The following is a 17,387-nucleotide window of genomic DNA, read 5'->3' on the forward strand; positions in this document are numbered from 1 at the left end:
GTTACAAGTTACTTTGAGGGTATTTTGACTTCCTCTGTTTACTTTCCCTAAAGAAAACCCGTGTAAAAAGGTTTAGGTTTTCTCAGCCCAATGACAAATCAAAGATGCTCAATTGTTTAAATGCCCCAATCTTGGAGTACCAGAGGAAAGCTTCAGAGTACTTCCCTATGAAGAGGCTGTCTGAGTATGCTTACAGTATATTTGTAATTCTTTATGCCCTGTACAGCTACCAAGATTCCAGCTACAGGACAAAAAAAAAAAAAATCCAATTTACTTACTAGTTCAGGCTCTCTGCAGCCAAAATTTTGTGATACTTCAAGTCAGTGCTTTCACTGCTGCTTTCCACCCCAAAATTGAAGTATACTTTGGGTTTACTGATCTTACCACTGTTCACCTCACAAATAATTATTTTATTAATAATTCCCTTACAGGCCCCATGATAATGGTTTCACTAATTCTGTTTCTGGAAATACATTTGCCAATGGAACATAAAGGAAATATTCACACATTTGAAGCACCTTCTGTATTTTTCTGCCCCTTACCCTATTTATCTAGGAGGATGGGAGAAAAAACATGAAACTATCCAACAACTGGATTTACTGGATGCATGTGCATAAGGTACAAGTAGGTGCCTCACAGTGCTCAGACACAGAGGAGTAAAGACAGTACCAAGATTTCTGTGGATCTGGGCTGTCATGGTCAGATGCAGTCATCTTATCTGTAATTCTGCCTTCCATTTTGTTTCTGAGGTTGGTTTTGTTTTGCCTCTAATTTATTTAAAATAAATTAACTGCATTATAAAAGCTGACAGGGATAACAATCTTGTTGAAACTGTTGTAAACCAAGAATCAGATGAGAAGGAATGCAGGAGCATCTGAGCATCCTGACATTTCTGTGAGCTCATTTTTGAACTATGGACTGTAAAAATTTATCAGCCCATGCAGGTTGAAGCTATTACCTTTCTATTAAATGCTGTGGAAGAACTCACCCTGCAGGTTTTCAAAACAACAGCTGAAATCTCTCCTCTTCAATTTCAAGCCTAGTATTTCACATTTTGAAATGGCCCTCAACTTCAGCTAAATCCATTCTGGCTCTATTGCCTAATTCCTTTGAATTTCCTGCAAAGTTTCTAAGAACTGCCTCTGGGGGTACCTGGCACCAGCAGAACCCAGAGTTTTGGTAAGAACCACTTTCCTAGCACAGGTGTTAGGAAGTGGGAACAGCAGTTCATCACTGCTGGGAGCTGCACCTGCTGACTATTGGAAAGCTCAAAGAAAATGGATGGAGCACAAATTAAACAACTTTGTATACAGATTGATTTCCCAGTTTGCTATGATAAAACATCAATTTCAATGAGTAACAGTGACCTACATATCTCAAATCTTTTGGCATTTCAAAGATAAAAATTAGAGGTGCCTGGAAAAATAAAAAAGTGAACATTTACACAAACGCACACACACCTAATTTGTTTTAGTGAGTTCTCCTGAGCCACTTACAACAGGCTCCCTTTAACACCTGGCAGTGCTCCAGCCAGCAGCAAGAAATGGAAGTCTCTCCCCAAGGTGACTTTCACTGTTTTAGCTTGATGGGTATTTGGCTTCCAGAGATATTATAAAGTTGAAATGAAGTGTTATCTGCTACATCTTTTGTGCAATGAATGCTATATAGGGACTTAGTATAACACTAAAAGAATAACAGGTAGGAGAAAATTACCCAGAGATATCTCATTTTGAAAAGGCAGATGTTCTCTATTTAAAATATGTCAAATATTAAATTCTATTACGCCTTCTTCCTGCTTCACTGCTACAGGCATTTTCAAAGATGAGGGAAAAGCAAAGGAAAACCGTCAATGCATCTAGATTAAGGTTGTTTACTTAATACACTATTGAAAAGAATAACCTCTATAAATTATGGGTTTGAAATAGCAGGGGAAGGAACAGAGAATAACGGAACAGCAGCATCCAGGAGCATTCACGTTTACAGCCTTTGCTGTGCTGCATTTCAAGAAGAAGAATTTCAGAGGCATCGCTCTCCAGTAGGCTAGAAATTGACACAATTGAACAAAAATAAGTGATAATTTCCTTTTAAGAATCCAAAAATGGCATCAGGTCGACAAATCCCCCCCTAAACTATCCAGCAAAGAAAGAATACATTTGAAAAAAACATCTCTGGTCTCTTTGGCTCTTAAAAAAACATGACCTGTGTTATTTACTCTGTCACAGGAAGTATCTCATGCCCCCACTTTCTCTGCAAGACAGATATGCTGGAGATTGTGGCTGACACTGTCCAGCAGAGCCCTTAGTTATAGACACAACAAAACCAGGTTCTAAATCCTTCCCTAAAGGAGCCTGGAGCAAGCAGAGCAATGCAGAGCATAAAGGGCTATTGCTCAGAGTAAAAGGAGTAAAATCCTACCCCCCTCCTGAGCACAGTGTGACCATCTCAGCCTCACACTGGGGAGTCAGTCAGGAGATGTGAGGATTCCCAGCACAGGAAATGCTGTTCCTCTACAAGGACACAAGTACTACCTGCACACTGAATGCAAGGCCACATTCATGTGGGGTGCTTTGGTTTGGGAGGCATTTGTTAAGTGTATTGTCAAGTTCTTTAAATCTGTGAGGGAACAGGCAGAGGCACAAAACTGCAGTTTTTGGGCTCAACACCTCCTACTCCTGGCCAGCAGTGGCTGCATCTCCCATGCCAGGGAGATTTCCTCAGCACCCTCCTCTGAGCAGCAAGGTCAGAATTCCGCCATGGCACAGAGGTACCAGGAAACTTAATTTTCTCTGTAAGGCTCTCACACATAAAAGCATGAGCTATGAAAGCACCATGATGACACCTATTAGAAATAATTGTGTCAATGACAATTAACTCCAGGGCAATTAACTGATGCTACTAAACCCCAGTGACACAGGTTTCATTTTCACAGTCCCTACCAAAACAAAACGCAAGTTGAAGACCAAAGTGATGTAAAAAACTTGTAAAATCTGACCTCAGATTATTATCCAAGAGCTGTTAAATCTATACCTTCTTATCATAGCAAGGAGAAGTCAAAACAAAACCATTTCAGAGGCAACAACCCCAGCAAAGTCTCAGCACCTCTTCTGAGAGTCAGGGCTAAGCCAGGCTGTGTTTTGACATTTCAGAACCACTTTTCTCGACAACTAGGTTTTTAGTATTTTTTGTTGGTACTTGTAGCAATGAATTACTGGGAAACAGCTCCAGGTAGTACTTCAGCTGCAGTCAGTGGCATTATTTGAAAAAACACAAATTGAGAGTAAGACAGCTCCACATCCCACCCCCATCCTGGACACACTTCAGTGCCTGCCATGACCTGCAGCAGCACAAGAAAGCCCGCTCTTTGAAATGGAACAGTAGCTCCAGGGTTGCTGTTTTTTCAATTTTCCTTTCCCCTAAGCAGCCACAATGCCTGCTCTGAAGTTGCCACTGTGCTCTCCTGTGGGAAGATGGAAGAACAGGAGGTCCCTCCCCAAACACAGAGGAGAAAATCACACCTCTGAGCTGTGACAAACACACAGCTTTTATCAGTGCCACAACTATTCCAGACAAACTACTTCACTCCATGTGGTCCTGTTATCTAGGTGAGGCATGGCCTCACCTCTATTTTTACAGTCATAGCTATAATCTTATGCCCTTGCAGCCTCCTAAAACTATGCACTACTATTAGTACATATAAAAAGGTGTCCATCCCCACTGTAATTTTATCATTTCCTTCCTACAAATAACAGTTGTTGTTGCTGCCACTAGAAATAAAATATAATTTCTTTCATGTAAGTCACAAACTAAATATATTAGATTATTTGAAGAGCTAATAAAAATGTGGAGGGTTTTTTGTTCATCTGTTTTTATTTTAAGACCTTAATCTCCTTCCAACAATCAGAAAATAGGCCAGTTATATTTACCTTGTAACTAACTGCAACCACTATTAAACCAGATACTCAGTTTATCATCTGTGCAGGCCTACTGACCTCAGGAAATCAACATTTATTTACTTCAACTTGAGGATCTGATGTCCTGAATAGATATCCTAGAGGACTGCAAATCTGGAGCACCAGTGAAAATAAACACTGATTTACACAGTGACCTCTCTTTGACTCCTTTTAACACAGAAAGCAGCTGAACAATCCCCTCCCTTTTTAAAATCAGTCCTGTTTAGAAGTTTTTAAAACAGGAATCACCCTTCATCTTTTTAACATTTCAGTGTCACTGAAAGCACCCAAGGCAGCTATGAACACACAGCACCTGCTCAACAGAGACTGTAAAATTACCTTACACAAGAACAAAAAGATATCAGGAAAATTAGAACACTTGCAACACCCATAATCCAGCCAAACCTGAGGTACAGTCACTTGAGAGCACACCCAGCTTTCCCCATGCATTAGGAGTGAGATGCCATTCACAAGATTGTTGCAGGTTTTAAATGCTATGGTGTTATTTACATAGGCTGTTTCTTGTTCCACAGTACAAAGGCATAATCATAATATAATGTTATTATAGACTGTCTCTAATTTAAGACATTTTCCTCAGCCAAGCCCTACCAACTCATCAATTTTTGTTTGCAGGGCAATGCTGTGAACTGCTTCAGTAGAATGAAGCGAATATTACAAGAATAAGCAGATAAGAATAACCCCCTGAGGAGGGGTTCTGGTGTTTTTGTTTGGTTAACCTGGGTAACTTCTACTGCTCAGTTCACAGCTCCATGAAGAGCAGTATCAGCACAGCTGACAGGGAGCAATCTAGACACAGAGGTGAAACTGAAAAAGCCCTGAACTCAGCTCTGCTGGCAAACACGATGCTCAAAACCACTGAGGATCACAATAGCATGATTGTCATCACTCAGGCTACTCCCTGCTATTTCTACTCCATGATTAGATGGCACTTTGCCATTTCCCTCAGTGGTTGTTAACCTCTCACCTTGGTTTCAGTTCTCCTTGTGGTTCCATCTTCAGAAGTGACAATAGACACGTGGGAAGTGGGAGTGCCTGGGTCTTCCTCCACAGTAACTGTCTCTTCCACCATTTCTTGAGGCTCTTGCATCATTGCTATTGAAGTCTGGTTACTGGGGCTTTGTTCCTATAAAGAGCAGGTAAAAAAAAATTAACTTCTCACTTCTACCATCATGGTGTAACTACTCCACTGATTTCAGCTTCTTTGATTGAAAAAACCCCACGTTTTACCCAACAATTTGCAAGCAGAGATTCAGAGAAAGGAGTATCTCCGGTCAGACAAGCTTGCTGCAACTGCGCTGGTATGACTGGGCTCAGTGCAGCAAACAGAAATCATGTGAAGCATCTATCAAGTACTTCATATTAACAGGCAACAGGCTAACAGACTATCTTAAATTTAAATCTGCTTTAAGCTTTCTCAATGCCCAGCATAGAAGGAGTGGAATTTTTCTCTGCAAAAACATTCTTTCAGTTCTGCAGTGAACAGGCCCACTGGCTTTCAGAGCAGTTAATCTTACACACCACTGAAAGTTCCTTTGCATTTGATAAAGTACACTCAGCTGGAAACTAGAGAAGGCTATAAAACATCAATGCCCACAATTAAATAGACACCTCTCTCAAACTGCCCAAAGCCATGATAATTAAACAAAAACTTCCTGGCTAGAGATTAATTCCCTGAAATGCTTCCCTTCCTACAGCCTCACTAAGTCTGAAAGGTCTAACTGGCTACAAGCTTATTTAAATTGATAACAGATAGACAACATAATAAAATCTAAACAGAAAGCAGGGAGATCAAAGGCAGGTTCTTGCAGGGATGCTGCCTAAAGAGAACACTGCTCTTGCCAGCACCAGCACCTGAAACCTCCTTTTTCTTATGCAATTGTGTGTTCCAGCACAGAAATCAGAGAAGCTCCCTTTGGAAGATGAATGTCTTTCAGAAGTTTCCCAGCAAGAGGCCAATAAAGAACCAGCTTATGCACTGAGAACTCAGACTTTTGCCCAGCATCATGAATCCTCAGCCATGTTAAATGAAACTACAAACTGCTCATTTCATTACAAGCCCTGAAGGTATCTGGCTACAGAGGCTTTAAAGCCAAAGCAGGGCATCTGTTGGCACATCCTGTCAAACAGACACTCAAAGAATATCCTTTATTAAGGACGATACACACACACACATATTTTTACATACATATTTTAAAAACAAAACCAGAAAATCCAAGAAGAATGACACAGAGCCCAAAACTGCAAATTGAACACACTGTGCTGAAAGCAAACTGTGGACAAATCCACTCCGTCTCTTCATATCACAGGAAAATAAAAAGGCTTGGGATGAAATTGCTGTAACAGAGGTGCTCAGCCTAACTACACAAAGGTTTAAATATTCTCCACATGGGAACAGCTTCATCACCAGGGAACTACAAAACTACATTTTCTATCATTTAGAAAAATTGCATTTCAACCCAGCTATAGCCTTTGCATTTCCCCTTTTGCTGTGCATATGACCTTTTGCTGCTGATGTCTCATTAAGGTCCACATTTAATTACTGCATGATCTATTATTTCTCTTTAAACAAGCGGAGAGGCCTCTGCCCAGTTTTCCTTTATTTAGAGCTGTATTCTGACCTTCTGGAACTCAGACTTGAGTAAGAAAGCCACTCCCATTTTCAGGTAAGCACTAATATTAACCAAGACCATGACAATAAACCTCTGCCAATCACCTCAGTCAAAATGCAACAGAGACAGCCTTCAAAGGTAAGGCACAGAAGTGATACAAGCAGGCACTACTTCCATTTCCATTGAAACCGCAGAATAACTCAGCTTACAGAATCAATGTGAATAAGGCTTCTGAAATCCTAAAGAAAATCGCTCCTTCCAGTCTGCAGGATTCGAATCATTAATGGCAAATAATTTAGGATACATGCTGAATTCTTCATGGTAGAGTTCAGATGGCACATCGTGCCTTCTGTGCATGGCTCCAGAAGGGGAATTGCTCCTGCAATAAATACATTATTCTCTTCACATTTTTCTTGAAGATACTGTGTTGTAACTGCAACTCCCTTTCTCACACCCCATCGTGAAACTTTCCTGTAAAGAGAATAATTTACACAATACTGCAATAGAGTAGAGACTCAGAACTTTTATTCATCTTCACTCAACCAAAGCTTACCAAGAATCAAGAAATCAGTTACATGCAGAGGGTTTTTGCACAACACCTTATCCCTGTAAAGCTCACCACTGCTTCGAGGTGGAACTTTCTCACTCCTCTCACACCAGTATGTACACACAGAGCTCATCCACCACCTTCATCTCCAGCTGCACTTGAGGTGCTGGCATCTCTCTATTCCCCTCTACATAAAGGCAGCCTCTGCTTTCTGATAATAAACCTGAGAAGATGGAAGGTGGAAAGAAATATTTTGTTCTTTGAGCTTTTTTGCAATACTTTTTCTTTATTAAAAAAAAAAAAAAAGAGCCTGCCTTTGTGTTCAGACTGCCTGTGGGCAAAGGAAACCTTAAAAGCTAGGCACTTAAACATGAGCAAATTGCAAACTCGAGCATATTGACTTTAAATGAGCGTTGCGCTGGGTTTTATCCTCTGGCTGCTTCTAAAATGAAGATTCAGGGAGATATGGTACAGATCTGCATTCCTACAAGAGAAAACTATTGTTAGCAAGAGACTGTCCTAGGCATCAGAGAGGCTAAAAGCTTGCAAAGCTCAAGGTAGATATCTCAACACAGACAGGTGCCCAGCCAGCATCAACTGGGTCTTCCTTGTTACTGTGTGAGCTGCTGAGGAATGCAGTGAGCCAAGGGGACAGCCTGGCACCCAGCTCAGGGGACAGCCTGGCACCCAGCTCACCCCTGAACTGCCTGAACCAGGTGCTTCTTTCATCTCCAAACCCAGTCCTTTCTCTACATCACTAGCCTGGAGCTGTCACAAGCGAACATTAACGTAGAAAAGATGCAAAGGTTTTGTTATCTGCTTTTAGACACCATCATTAAGGATTTTAGGTCATCACAAATTGCAGAAACTGGGACACATTACCCTTTTCAACTACTTCCTCTGTGCTCAGCTTCGAAGCCATTATTTAGGATGCTCTTTTTTGCTAAATACACCTCAGCATCTCAGATTGCAAACATTTGGCAGGTATGCCTAATTATCCAGAGTAAACCACAAGCTGCTGGATAGGGCTGGAACACGACATCCCTAATGAATAATGCTACCAGTAGTTCCCTGCCTGCTAGAAGGAGAACAAAATAACATATACTCATTTACCTTACTGGAGGCTTCCAAAGCAAAAGCAATGAGATAGCAAAACTCTACCAAATTATAGGAACAGATTCCAGTGCAGTTATTGCATGTGGTGTCAGTAGTCATGACTCTTTTACTTTTGCTTTTCTGAGACCAAATGAATCCTATCCTGTTGATTTGTGCTTGCATCTCCAGTGTGCTTTAAAAAAGCCAGGCTATTTACAACACAAAGCAGCAATCAATTTACCTCCAGCCTGTAAAAGTTAAGCGCAGATGAAACAGCTAAAGACCTTGTAAAATAAGCAAGAAACATAAAGTAACAGTAATTCTTGTTTTGTTAAAGAACAGTGATTTATCATTTAGGGCACATATCTCCTAGGGCTTATTTTGCATTAGACTACTATAGCTTCTGTAATCATCACCATTTCAATTCCTAGCGTTGTATTTCCATCAAAGCAGCTACTTTATATCTGTTTTAATAAAAGAATAACCTCCCCCAGGAGGATCAGACATCCTACTTCAAGACAGTAAACAAAGTTTTTTATTCTCTGCCTATGGAACAATTTTAAACAGTCTGGAAATAATATAAAATTGCAGGGGATGATTATTTCCACTAAAACAGCCTCTCTTCAAGAATACTGAAATCATGTACATCAAATCTTCATTGTCCCCAAGATCTCCTTTGTTCTAAAGATTGCAGTGCAGGCTATTCCAGCTACTCCTTACTCCAGGCTACAGTCACATACCAGATTTGAGGGTTTTTGCAAAGCACAAAGGCTGGATTCTACATCAGTGGACATACTTGTCCTCAGCCAACCCCAGCACAGACAAAGCTCGAGTGTATCAGCTCCTGTGAAACACATTACAAGTCTGGGCATAATTAATGGCATTGGACAACAATGCTAATTGAATTAAATGTGGATTCTCTCTCCTCTACTACTCTTTAAGTTACTTGTTAAAGCTTCAATCTCTGCAAAGCACGAGATTATTTCTAAGTGCAAAGCAAGAGAACACTGGCTCTGCTGGAGTCAAGCTCAGGCTGATGATGTGCCCCAATGGTCTCCTTCCCACTCAGGTCTGCACTTCCAGCTCAGCCATGTCCTCAAGCTTTTATTTGCTGAAGGCATGTGGAAAAAGACACAAAAGGCAAATCTGCAGGAACACAGCTGCTGAAAAAAAAAGTCTGTGTTGAGATCTACATCAGACTGGGACATCAGAGAAGAAGGAAATCACTGATGGAATTTGTAGAACTTGGTGTACTTGGGGTAGACTTTCCTAGTACAAGATCAACTCCAGCAGCTAAAACGTCTCAAATCTGGTTATCACAGCCTCCTGCCTTGTCAGAGCACCCTTCTTTCACCACAGCCTCAAGATCCCTGCTGTGCTCTCTGCCCTGATTTGTCCTGAGAGCTTTCTGTGCATCTCAGCAGGACAAAAGCTGGATTCCAAGCTGAGCAGCTCAGGCCCATCACTGAGCCTGTGTCCCCTGAGGGGCAGCAGTACAGGAGACCTTCCCACTCTTTCTAGTTTGCTGTTCAAAACCAGGTGAGCCCTCATACACTCAGTGCTTGCACTACTGCAAGGCAGAGCACCTTCTGCAAGCACAAGGAGACCTGAAGTTCAGGGACTGCCACAGGCTGTTTCCCCCAGCTCAAAAAGCACAGTGAGGTCCAAGTCTTCAGCACCAAAGCACAAGGACACAGCCACACCTACCCAAATTCTTCATGTCTGGGGAAACATTGTGCCAAAACTGGGATCAAATGATGGCACACTCAAACAGGGTGGCTCTAGAACAACAAAAAGCACATGGACCAGCCTGTACTGAAACCCAGGCACACATGATGCTGGAAGGGGAGTCTACAATACAGAGAATGACTTAAATATGGGAATACATAAATATCTACTTTGCTGCAGATAAACAAACCTCCATTTAGTAAACTTACTTTTCTATTTTCTCATGTGAAATAAAATGTGGGGTTTGTATACATAAATATATATATATTTATGTATATGCATGTATACAATGTATTGAGTGCACTTCCATGTGAACCCAAACACATCAACCTATGAGAAAGCCCAAAGCTCTGCTGGAGCTCTGACAAGCTCTCCCCTAAGGCTGGTCAGTTCAGAACAGAAGGGAAATGTTAGCCCCAAATGAAAGCAGGCTGTCCTGGCACGGGGTACCAGAATGAACTCAGCCCCACACCACAATGCACCAACTGTTTCCTGAACACTTACACACTTCCTCTGTCCTTCAGAAACACACACGACAAGCAAGGAACAAATAACGCCAAGAGCTTTTAAAGTACCAAGGTTAAAAGGAACATTTCAGCAACTGGAGAAAACCCTTCACTACAGGAGCTCTGAAAAGCCACAAAGAGGAGCGGGTTTTTTGGGAAGCAGGCATGGTAATTCACCCTTTGAAGGCATCACACCTTTCAGGGAGAGCAGGAGGTGAAGGAGAAGGAATCAAAGGCCAGCCAAGGCCTGGAGCAGCAATATCCATCCCTCAAGTACAGCAGGACACACTGGGGCTCTGTTCAGCCACGCGGTAGCTGCCCATCAACGGGCAAATCCAGCGCCTGCCCCACGGTCAACAAAGAGCCTTTTATGCTATTTTAAACAATCTGAAGTGTCTCAGTTAATGGAAGACCGGGCAATTGGCCCTCAACTATTTCTAATTGACTGGAATGATGGATGAAGCTAAAGGGAAAGCTGACCCACTGAACTTTTCCATACAAAGCTAGGAAACTGAAGGAGATTGTAAACAGTTTATAAGAACGAGAAGTGGGAGAGGCAGAATCCCAGAGGCTTTGCTCCTCTCAACCTGCTGTTAAGTTGTTTCAGACTAAGGAAAACAAAGAGCTTCAACTCTGAGCAACAAACAAAAAATACATGGGAAGGCCTAAACAAATAGGGTATTTTTCCCATGCTCTCGTCTCCTTTCTCCAGGAGCTGTTTAGCACTGCCATGCAAGCTGGTCCTTTGAATCAGAAAGGGCAATTTGTCACTCTGACAAGGTGTCTCTCAGGGCTCTCTATTGCCTTGCCCTGTTTTTCAGATTGACTGGGTGTTAACCACGGATGTCAAGACATTACATCTCAGTCAACTTCAACTGATGGGATGATATGCACTTAAAACTTACATGTTAATCAGTGCCACTACATTAAGGTAATGCTCAGGAAACCACACATGCCCCAGGATTTTCTGAACAAAACCATCACCAGCAGCTTTGCACTGCAAAGGGCAGCAGTGCTGCAATGTGACAGGGCTGTCTGCTCACCTCAGCAGCTCCTGGGAAGGAAGTCTGAGGACACACAACTTCCAGATGGGGAAATGGATGAGTAACAGGTTCCAATTCACACCATTTAACTTTAGGCAGCTTAGCAAGGTATCTAAATGCAGAATAACTTAATTTTTTCTTGTTAGTCGAAAAGGAGTCTCAGAGAACAGAACTTGCACAGACTAAATTACTTCCTTGGACACATCCAGCTCTTGCCACTGATTCTGCACAAAAATCATATCAACTGCCTCAAGGCAGCATTAAAGCTGGAGGATGAATCCAGACCTCAAAGCCCCAGTGTAAGTACTCTGTGTAGAACCCAGAATAGGACAAGGGTATCACAAGTCATCATTCAGTCCCTTAGTCATAACCCTTTTTCTCCCAGCAGTTCAGCAAGATCAGAAGCATAAGTCATGATTTGTAATATGAAAATTATACAGGAAAAAAGCCCAAACCAAAACAAACAAACAAACCAAAAACACCAACAAAAATCAAACCCCAAAAAAGAAAGAGTACCTGGCACACAGAGCTCTCCTTCCCTTAACTGTAGACAGTATGGCCAGTGTTTATGTGGACAGCCTGCCCAGTAGGAAACTGAGCAGGAAATGATTGTTTCTCACCAAGATTTGTACAGAGAGTTCACTGCAATTTGCCAAACTACCTCCCAAAGACAAATACAATGTAAATCTGCATGCCTAATCTTTGACCAAACCCAAAACAGATCTGACTTAGTTTCCTCTCTGGAGTCTTTCAGATGAACTAACCAAGGCTAAATTAGGGAAATTTTTAGTGGGACGAGGCTCCATCATGGATTATAATCTTCCACCAAGTTTTTTCCTTCATCTCCACCTGCTGCCTCTGTATAACTGGCATTAAGGGTGGTGTGGAATGACTAATTCTACATTCCTTTCTGCAAGACAAGCATTCAGATTTCATTTCTTCCAGGCCCCACAGAGCTTGGATCACAAATTAAATGGATGCATGTGTTACTAGAGATCAAGTCCACAAACTTACATGCACATGGGAGTCAGAAGTACAAGCTAGGTCCTTCATCTAAAACAAAAAAAACAACTGTCAGTTTGGCAGGTGAGAGCAGGTTTCTTTCTGCAGTCTGTGTGTCCCAGACTCTACCCCAGCCACCTTCACACATCATTAGTGAGTTAAACCAAAGCCTGCCAGACACAGCCAGTTCTAGGCTAACACACACACGCCCACTTGCACTGCTACAAAACTACCTTAGAGAATTGCTTTTAACTTCAAGGCAGATCTAAACCATCTCTGCATTCTTTGAATTACGACCAAGGCTGGAGCATGATTTGAGTGTCCTAGGAGCCATATCAGATCAGTGTTAAATTTAACTCATCTCCTCACCCACCCACAATCTTGCTGGTAGATCTGAACTACGTCACAAAAATGCTTTTTGTGGAAAAACACACAACACAAAAAGCACAAAAAACCAAAAAAAAAAAAAAAAAAAAAAATCAAAAAACTTTTCTAATCATGGGGGAAACAGAACAAACAGACCACTGATGATTGTTTAAGCCTGCATTCCAAGAAAGCTGTTCCTTAAAATAAATTATTTCTCATTCTAGGGAATACAAAGCAATTGACAATAAATCAAATCACCCATCTTACCAGGACTGTGCCTGCCAGTGTCTCCCACTATTAAGCCCCAGAGCAGCTCTGCCTGGCAGTGAGGCAGCAGGACTGTGTCAGCCCAAACAGCTCCCAGGAGATGATCCCTGGTAAATCACTCACTGCTTCTTCCCTCTGCTTCTCACCCCATTCCAGCCCCCCACCAAAGCCACGGTCTGCACACAGCACAGCAGGAAGGTGGGAACACCTCTGACCCAGCCTGGCTCCTGCTGCTGGGCAGCCCCAGGGAGCAGGAAAGGGACAGCAGGAAAGGAACTGAACTGTGCAGGAGGGCCCTGGATAGGTACAAATCCATTGGAACACCAAAAGACACAAACAAGTCAAAGCCAAAGGCTGCTCCGACCGCTGTAAATCTTCCAAATGGAAGAGATTCCAGCAGAAAGACAATTTTCCCAAGTGCAATGCAGTTACTGTGCTATTTCAACTACCCAAGAGAGCTCATTGATGGTTTTTTGTCCAGCAGTCTGTTTATTTCACACATTTTCTGTTTATTCCCTAAGACTGACCTTATTACCCCTACTTGTACATGGCCAGACCTCACACATTGGGAAGAGGGAAGTGCCTGTGCTAAAACTAGCAATAAACAGAATGGAAAGTAAAAAAGGAAAAAACCAAACCAAAAAACCCCACCAAAACCAAACAAAAATCCAACCCCAAAACAAAAACAACAAAAACCCAAACAAACAAAAAAGGTGAGCACTTGGATATGAAAATCCTGCGTACGAACACATTCAGTTCTCATATCCACGGCTGTGGAAGGATGTGGATGCACTGCACTGCGGTCAGAGCACACCCAAGAGAACAGCCAGAGAACAGGAGGATCAGAGGTCTCTCTTTCACACCTAAGGTCCAGCTGTTAACCTCAGAAGGTGGTCAAGGAGTGATTTGATTACAGGTCAAGTGCCTAAAGGTATAATGGAAAGCTGATGGAGAGCCCTTCAGAGAGAAAGGTTTAACCAGTGTCTGTGGTGAAGACTGACAAGCCACACACACATTTAATTTTAAGACAGCAAGTGTGAATTGTGCAAGTAAAGAAGAAACACATGGAAAAAATTTGCTGCTGAACAGGTTGGGCCTAATTATTTTTAAGAAAAAAGTTTCTATTTACTCATAAACCTGATAATGGAGAGGCGCTCACCTGCATGCACACAGCTCCTCACACTTGACTGCTACCACACTCTGAAGATTTTTCAGGCTAAGAATAAATTATTTAAAGCTTGTGAAGGAATTCCCCATCCCCTCCAGCCTGCCCCCAGTAAACTACTTTTTCATGCAATCAAGAGATTTCTATCAGCCAGAGAAGGGGCTAATGGCGCCTGTTCATCTTTTGCCTATGGAGTTGCCTCCTCCCACCAGTGAGCCCTTTCTCAGCTGTCAAGCAGCACCTCAAGCAAGGCCAAATTGCAAACCAGAGCACTGTGTCAATTGAGAAACCACTGCCCAGGAAGGACTGTGTGTCCCATTCCCAGCCTTTGCTGTCTGCAGCACAGCTCCAAAAACCTGTCCTGCCAGCACAACTGGAACAGCTGTGGGACAGCAGGAACCAGGAACTGAAGGGGAAAAGAGAAGAGCACCCTTTATCCAGGCACTGTCACCTAGAAAATGAATGGGAAACCACTGGCCCCATTCAGTTTATAATAAGAGTGCTCAATATCGACAGGCACCCATTCAGCAAGGACTGGTATTACAGCATGAATCTCAAAAAGGGAAAAGTAATTTAAGCTAAGGTGGAAGTCACTTGCCCAGAGGTAAATACCTTCACCAGCAAAGTAAAATAGCTCTCAATTTCTTAGTTGAATGTGTTTAGCTTTTTCCATTTGTCATCAGCTCTGGCTAATGTTCCACATACTTGCTGGAAATAGGCATCTTTCTATGACCACTCACTCCTCCTGGCACTGTGTATACAGTCAGCTCTTCTACATTAAAGCACTGGAATTGTAAAATCCTATCACGTTTGCCAAGTGTTCAATTATTTACATAGTACCTTTTTATTATTATTTCTGATGTGTTTTTATTTGGGACTTCACAATGGAATTCAAATATGATGAATACAGAGACAAGATGCAGCCCAAGAGTCAGCAGTCTGGGCAGCAGCCTAAATCACTTTTAAGCAGGTTCTCAGAGGGCTTTTGAGATAGAGCCATTTCTCAATTAAACAGACACAGATCAAAACAAGAGATCAGGAGGAAATTAGGACTTGCTATTAACAACCATCAGTCACAAACTAAACTCATGCTCGGAAGGCTGCACTTCTCTGCAGTTGGCAAGACAAGCTGTTTGAACCTAAGGACAGGACAGCTGCACTTCCCTCCCACTCCTTGTTATGGTTTTATGCCAGAAAACAGAATCTTTAATTTTTCCAGAGAAGCCCTGCCAAGCTGAGGCTGCAAATAGGATATGGGTGTTAGTAAACTCCTAGGCAGCTTGCTCACAGCCTGGCCAGAACCACTCCAAGTTCCTAAATCCCTCCATGCACTCTGGCAGCAGTGACAGCTTCCCTTTCACACAAATGATGTTCCTCTGTTAGACTCCTTCTGTAAATGAGGCCTGCACAGGCCATGCCATTTTCACCTCTCCTGGCAGAGTATGCAGCACCCAGGTACCCAGTCTTGCCTCCTCCTCCTTTAGAAGCTTTCCTGTGACCCACCTTCATTACTAAAATTTTGGCAGAAATAAATCAAAGTCCCCCATAAAGCATGAGCTGTCCTGGAATCATCTATACACACAGCTGTCTTTCCTGGAGTTCAAATGAAGCTGTTTTGTTTTTCTCCCAATTCTTTACAAGGAATCAAAGATGAACATTCATCCCACCCATCTTTTTTAACAGCAAGACAGACTCAATCACTACAAATCCAGCAGCAGCAAGTCCACCATCCACTAGGAACACCCTGCCATAAACAGTGTTCCTGCCTCAGGACTCACCCTGAGCACAGCTCTGGGAATATTCTCAGAAACACGCACTGGCAGGGTTCATCCCACTTTGGTTTTCAGCTTGTGGGTTTATTTTTTTCCCAAGAGAAAGCCAATGTCTTTTAATTCCTTCCCAGAGTCTCCAGCAGCAAAAAACATCTCCAAAAAGGTGCTGTTGAACCCACAAGTCAGATTTGCTGACTTGGACTAACCCATCACTCAATTATATTAACAAATTGTTAACAAATAAATTCATCTGACAGAAATCCATAATTTCTACATCTCAGCTTGCTAAATCAGGAGTATTAGAGTTAGATAAACATATGCATGGAAGATGGTAAGTTTGGCAAACAGTTGCAAAGGCAATGCTGCAGCCTGAAGAAAACCAGCAAAAGATGAACAGAAGAGAAAAAGCATTACAAAATGCATGAATCTATCCAGGGAGGGCAAAACAAACAATAAAGCACGTCAGGGAAAAGGGAGGACAGATAAAAATGAGAAGAGACTGAACCCATAAATGTGGAAGCCAAATCAGTGGCTTTCACATGAAAAAAAAAGTGGCAGGAAAAGACAAGGAGGGGAAAAGTATGAAAGAAATATTTCAGTTTTTAATTCCATCCTGTTAACAGTGCTTTTGTTCACCACATAAATCTTCTGGCGAGCAGTAGCTCCCTCCACACAGGGCAGTATATTAAGATTCTTTATTAAGGCTTTCCAAACACCATAATGTCATTCTTTGGCTTTTTATGTGGTTTGCCTAGACTATGTTTTTGTTGCTAAGCTCTCATTAGATGTGTATCTTGTACTGACAGGGAAGAGATTATAAAACACAAGAAACCTGAGCACAAGCCCAGTATTTGATTTGACACAAGTGAACACTCAGGCAACAGCACGATGCCTTGTGTGTGACTTGGGGACACTTCTGGATCAGCTCAGCATGAACAGAATGGGTCTGAACTGTCCCATGGTGGTGTGCAAGTGATTAATTCAGGGAAGGACAGAAAGGGGAGGAGAGCTCGGAGCCAGATGTATCACAACCCACCTCCCACATCAGGAACTCCTGTGCCAGCCCCAGCACTTCCAGCCCCCGGGCAGGACAGCTCAGAGCTCTGGCTGAGGACTGGCAAGAGAATATTGCCCCAAGCAATGAATACCAGGGAAGCACAAGAACAACACAACACAAAGATGGAGCCAAATTAATAAATCTTGCTTACAAGGGATGACAGCACATCAGGAAGAGCAAATGTACCCATCTAGTTACCCGGGTGGAAGACAAAGATATCCATCCTGAACAGCAAATTGTGTCCAACACCATGAACACT

The 17,387-nt window shown here is 42.3% G+C and overlaps 1 protein-coding gene across 9 annotated transcripts in view; it reads right to left on the bottom strand.

The window, feature by feature from the left end:
* Positions 1–17,387, bottom strand: part of ARVCF (ARVCF delta catenin family member) — a 245,730-nt gene that overhangs the window by 82,447 nt on the left and 145,896 nt on the right. For 6 of the 9 annotated variants that reach the window (XM_054288896.1, XM_054288897.1, XM_054288898.1 and 3 more), the window contains 2 exons: positions 12,514–12,552; positions 4,936–5,094 (listed from right to left, as the gene is read on the bottom strand). In XM_054288896.1, the coding sequence (XP_054144871.1) occupies positions 4,936–5,094; positions 12,514–12,552 (198 nt within the window). The remainder of the gene's footprint in view (positions 1–4,935; positions 5,095–12,513; positions 12,553–17,387) is intronic. The other 3 variants (XM_054288901.1, XM_054288900.1, XM_054288903.1) reach the window with 1 other exon arrangement.

This window comes from Melozone crissalis, unplaced genomic scaffold (genome assembly GCF_028551555.1).
Source record: "Melozone crissalis strain CALT ecotype California unplaced genomic scaffold, PUWL_Pcris_2 ptg000063l_1, whole genome shotgun sequence".
NCBI classification, from domain to species: Eukaryota; Metazoa; Chordata; class Aves; order Passeriformes; family Passerellidae; genus Melozone; species Melozone crissalis.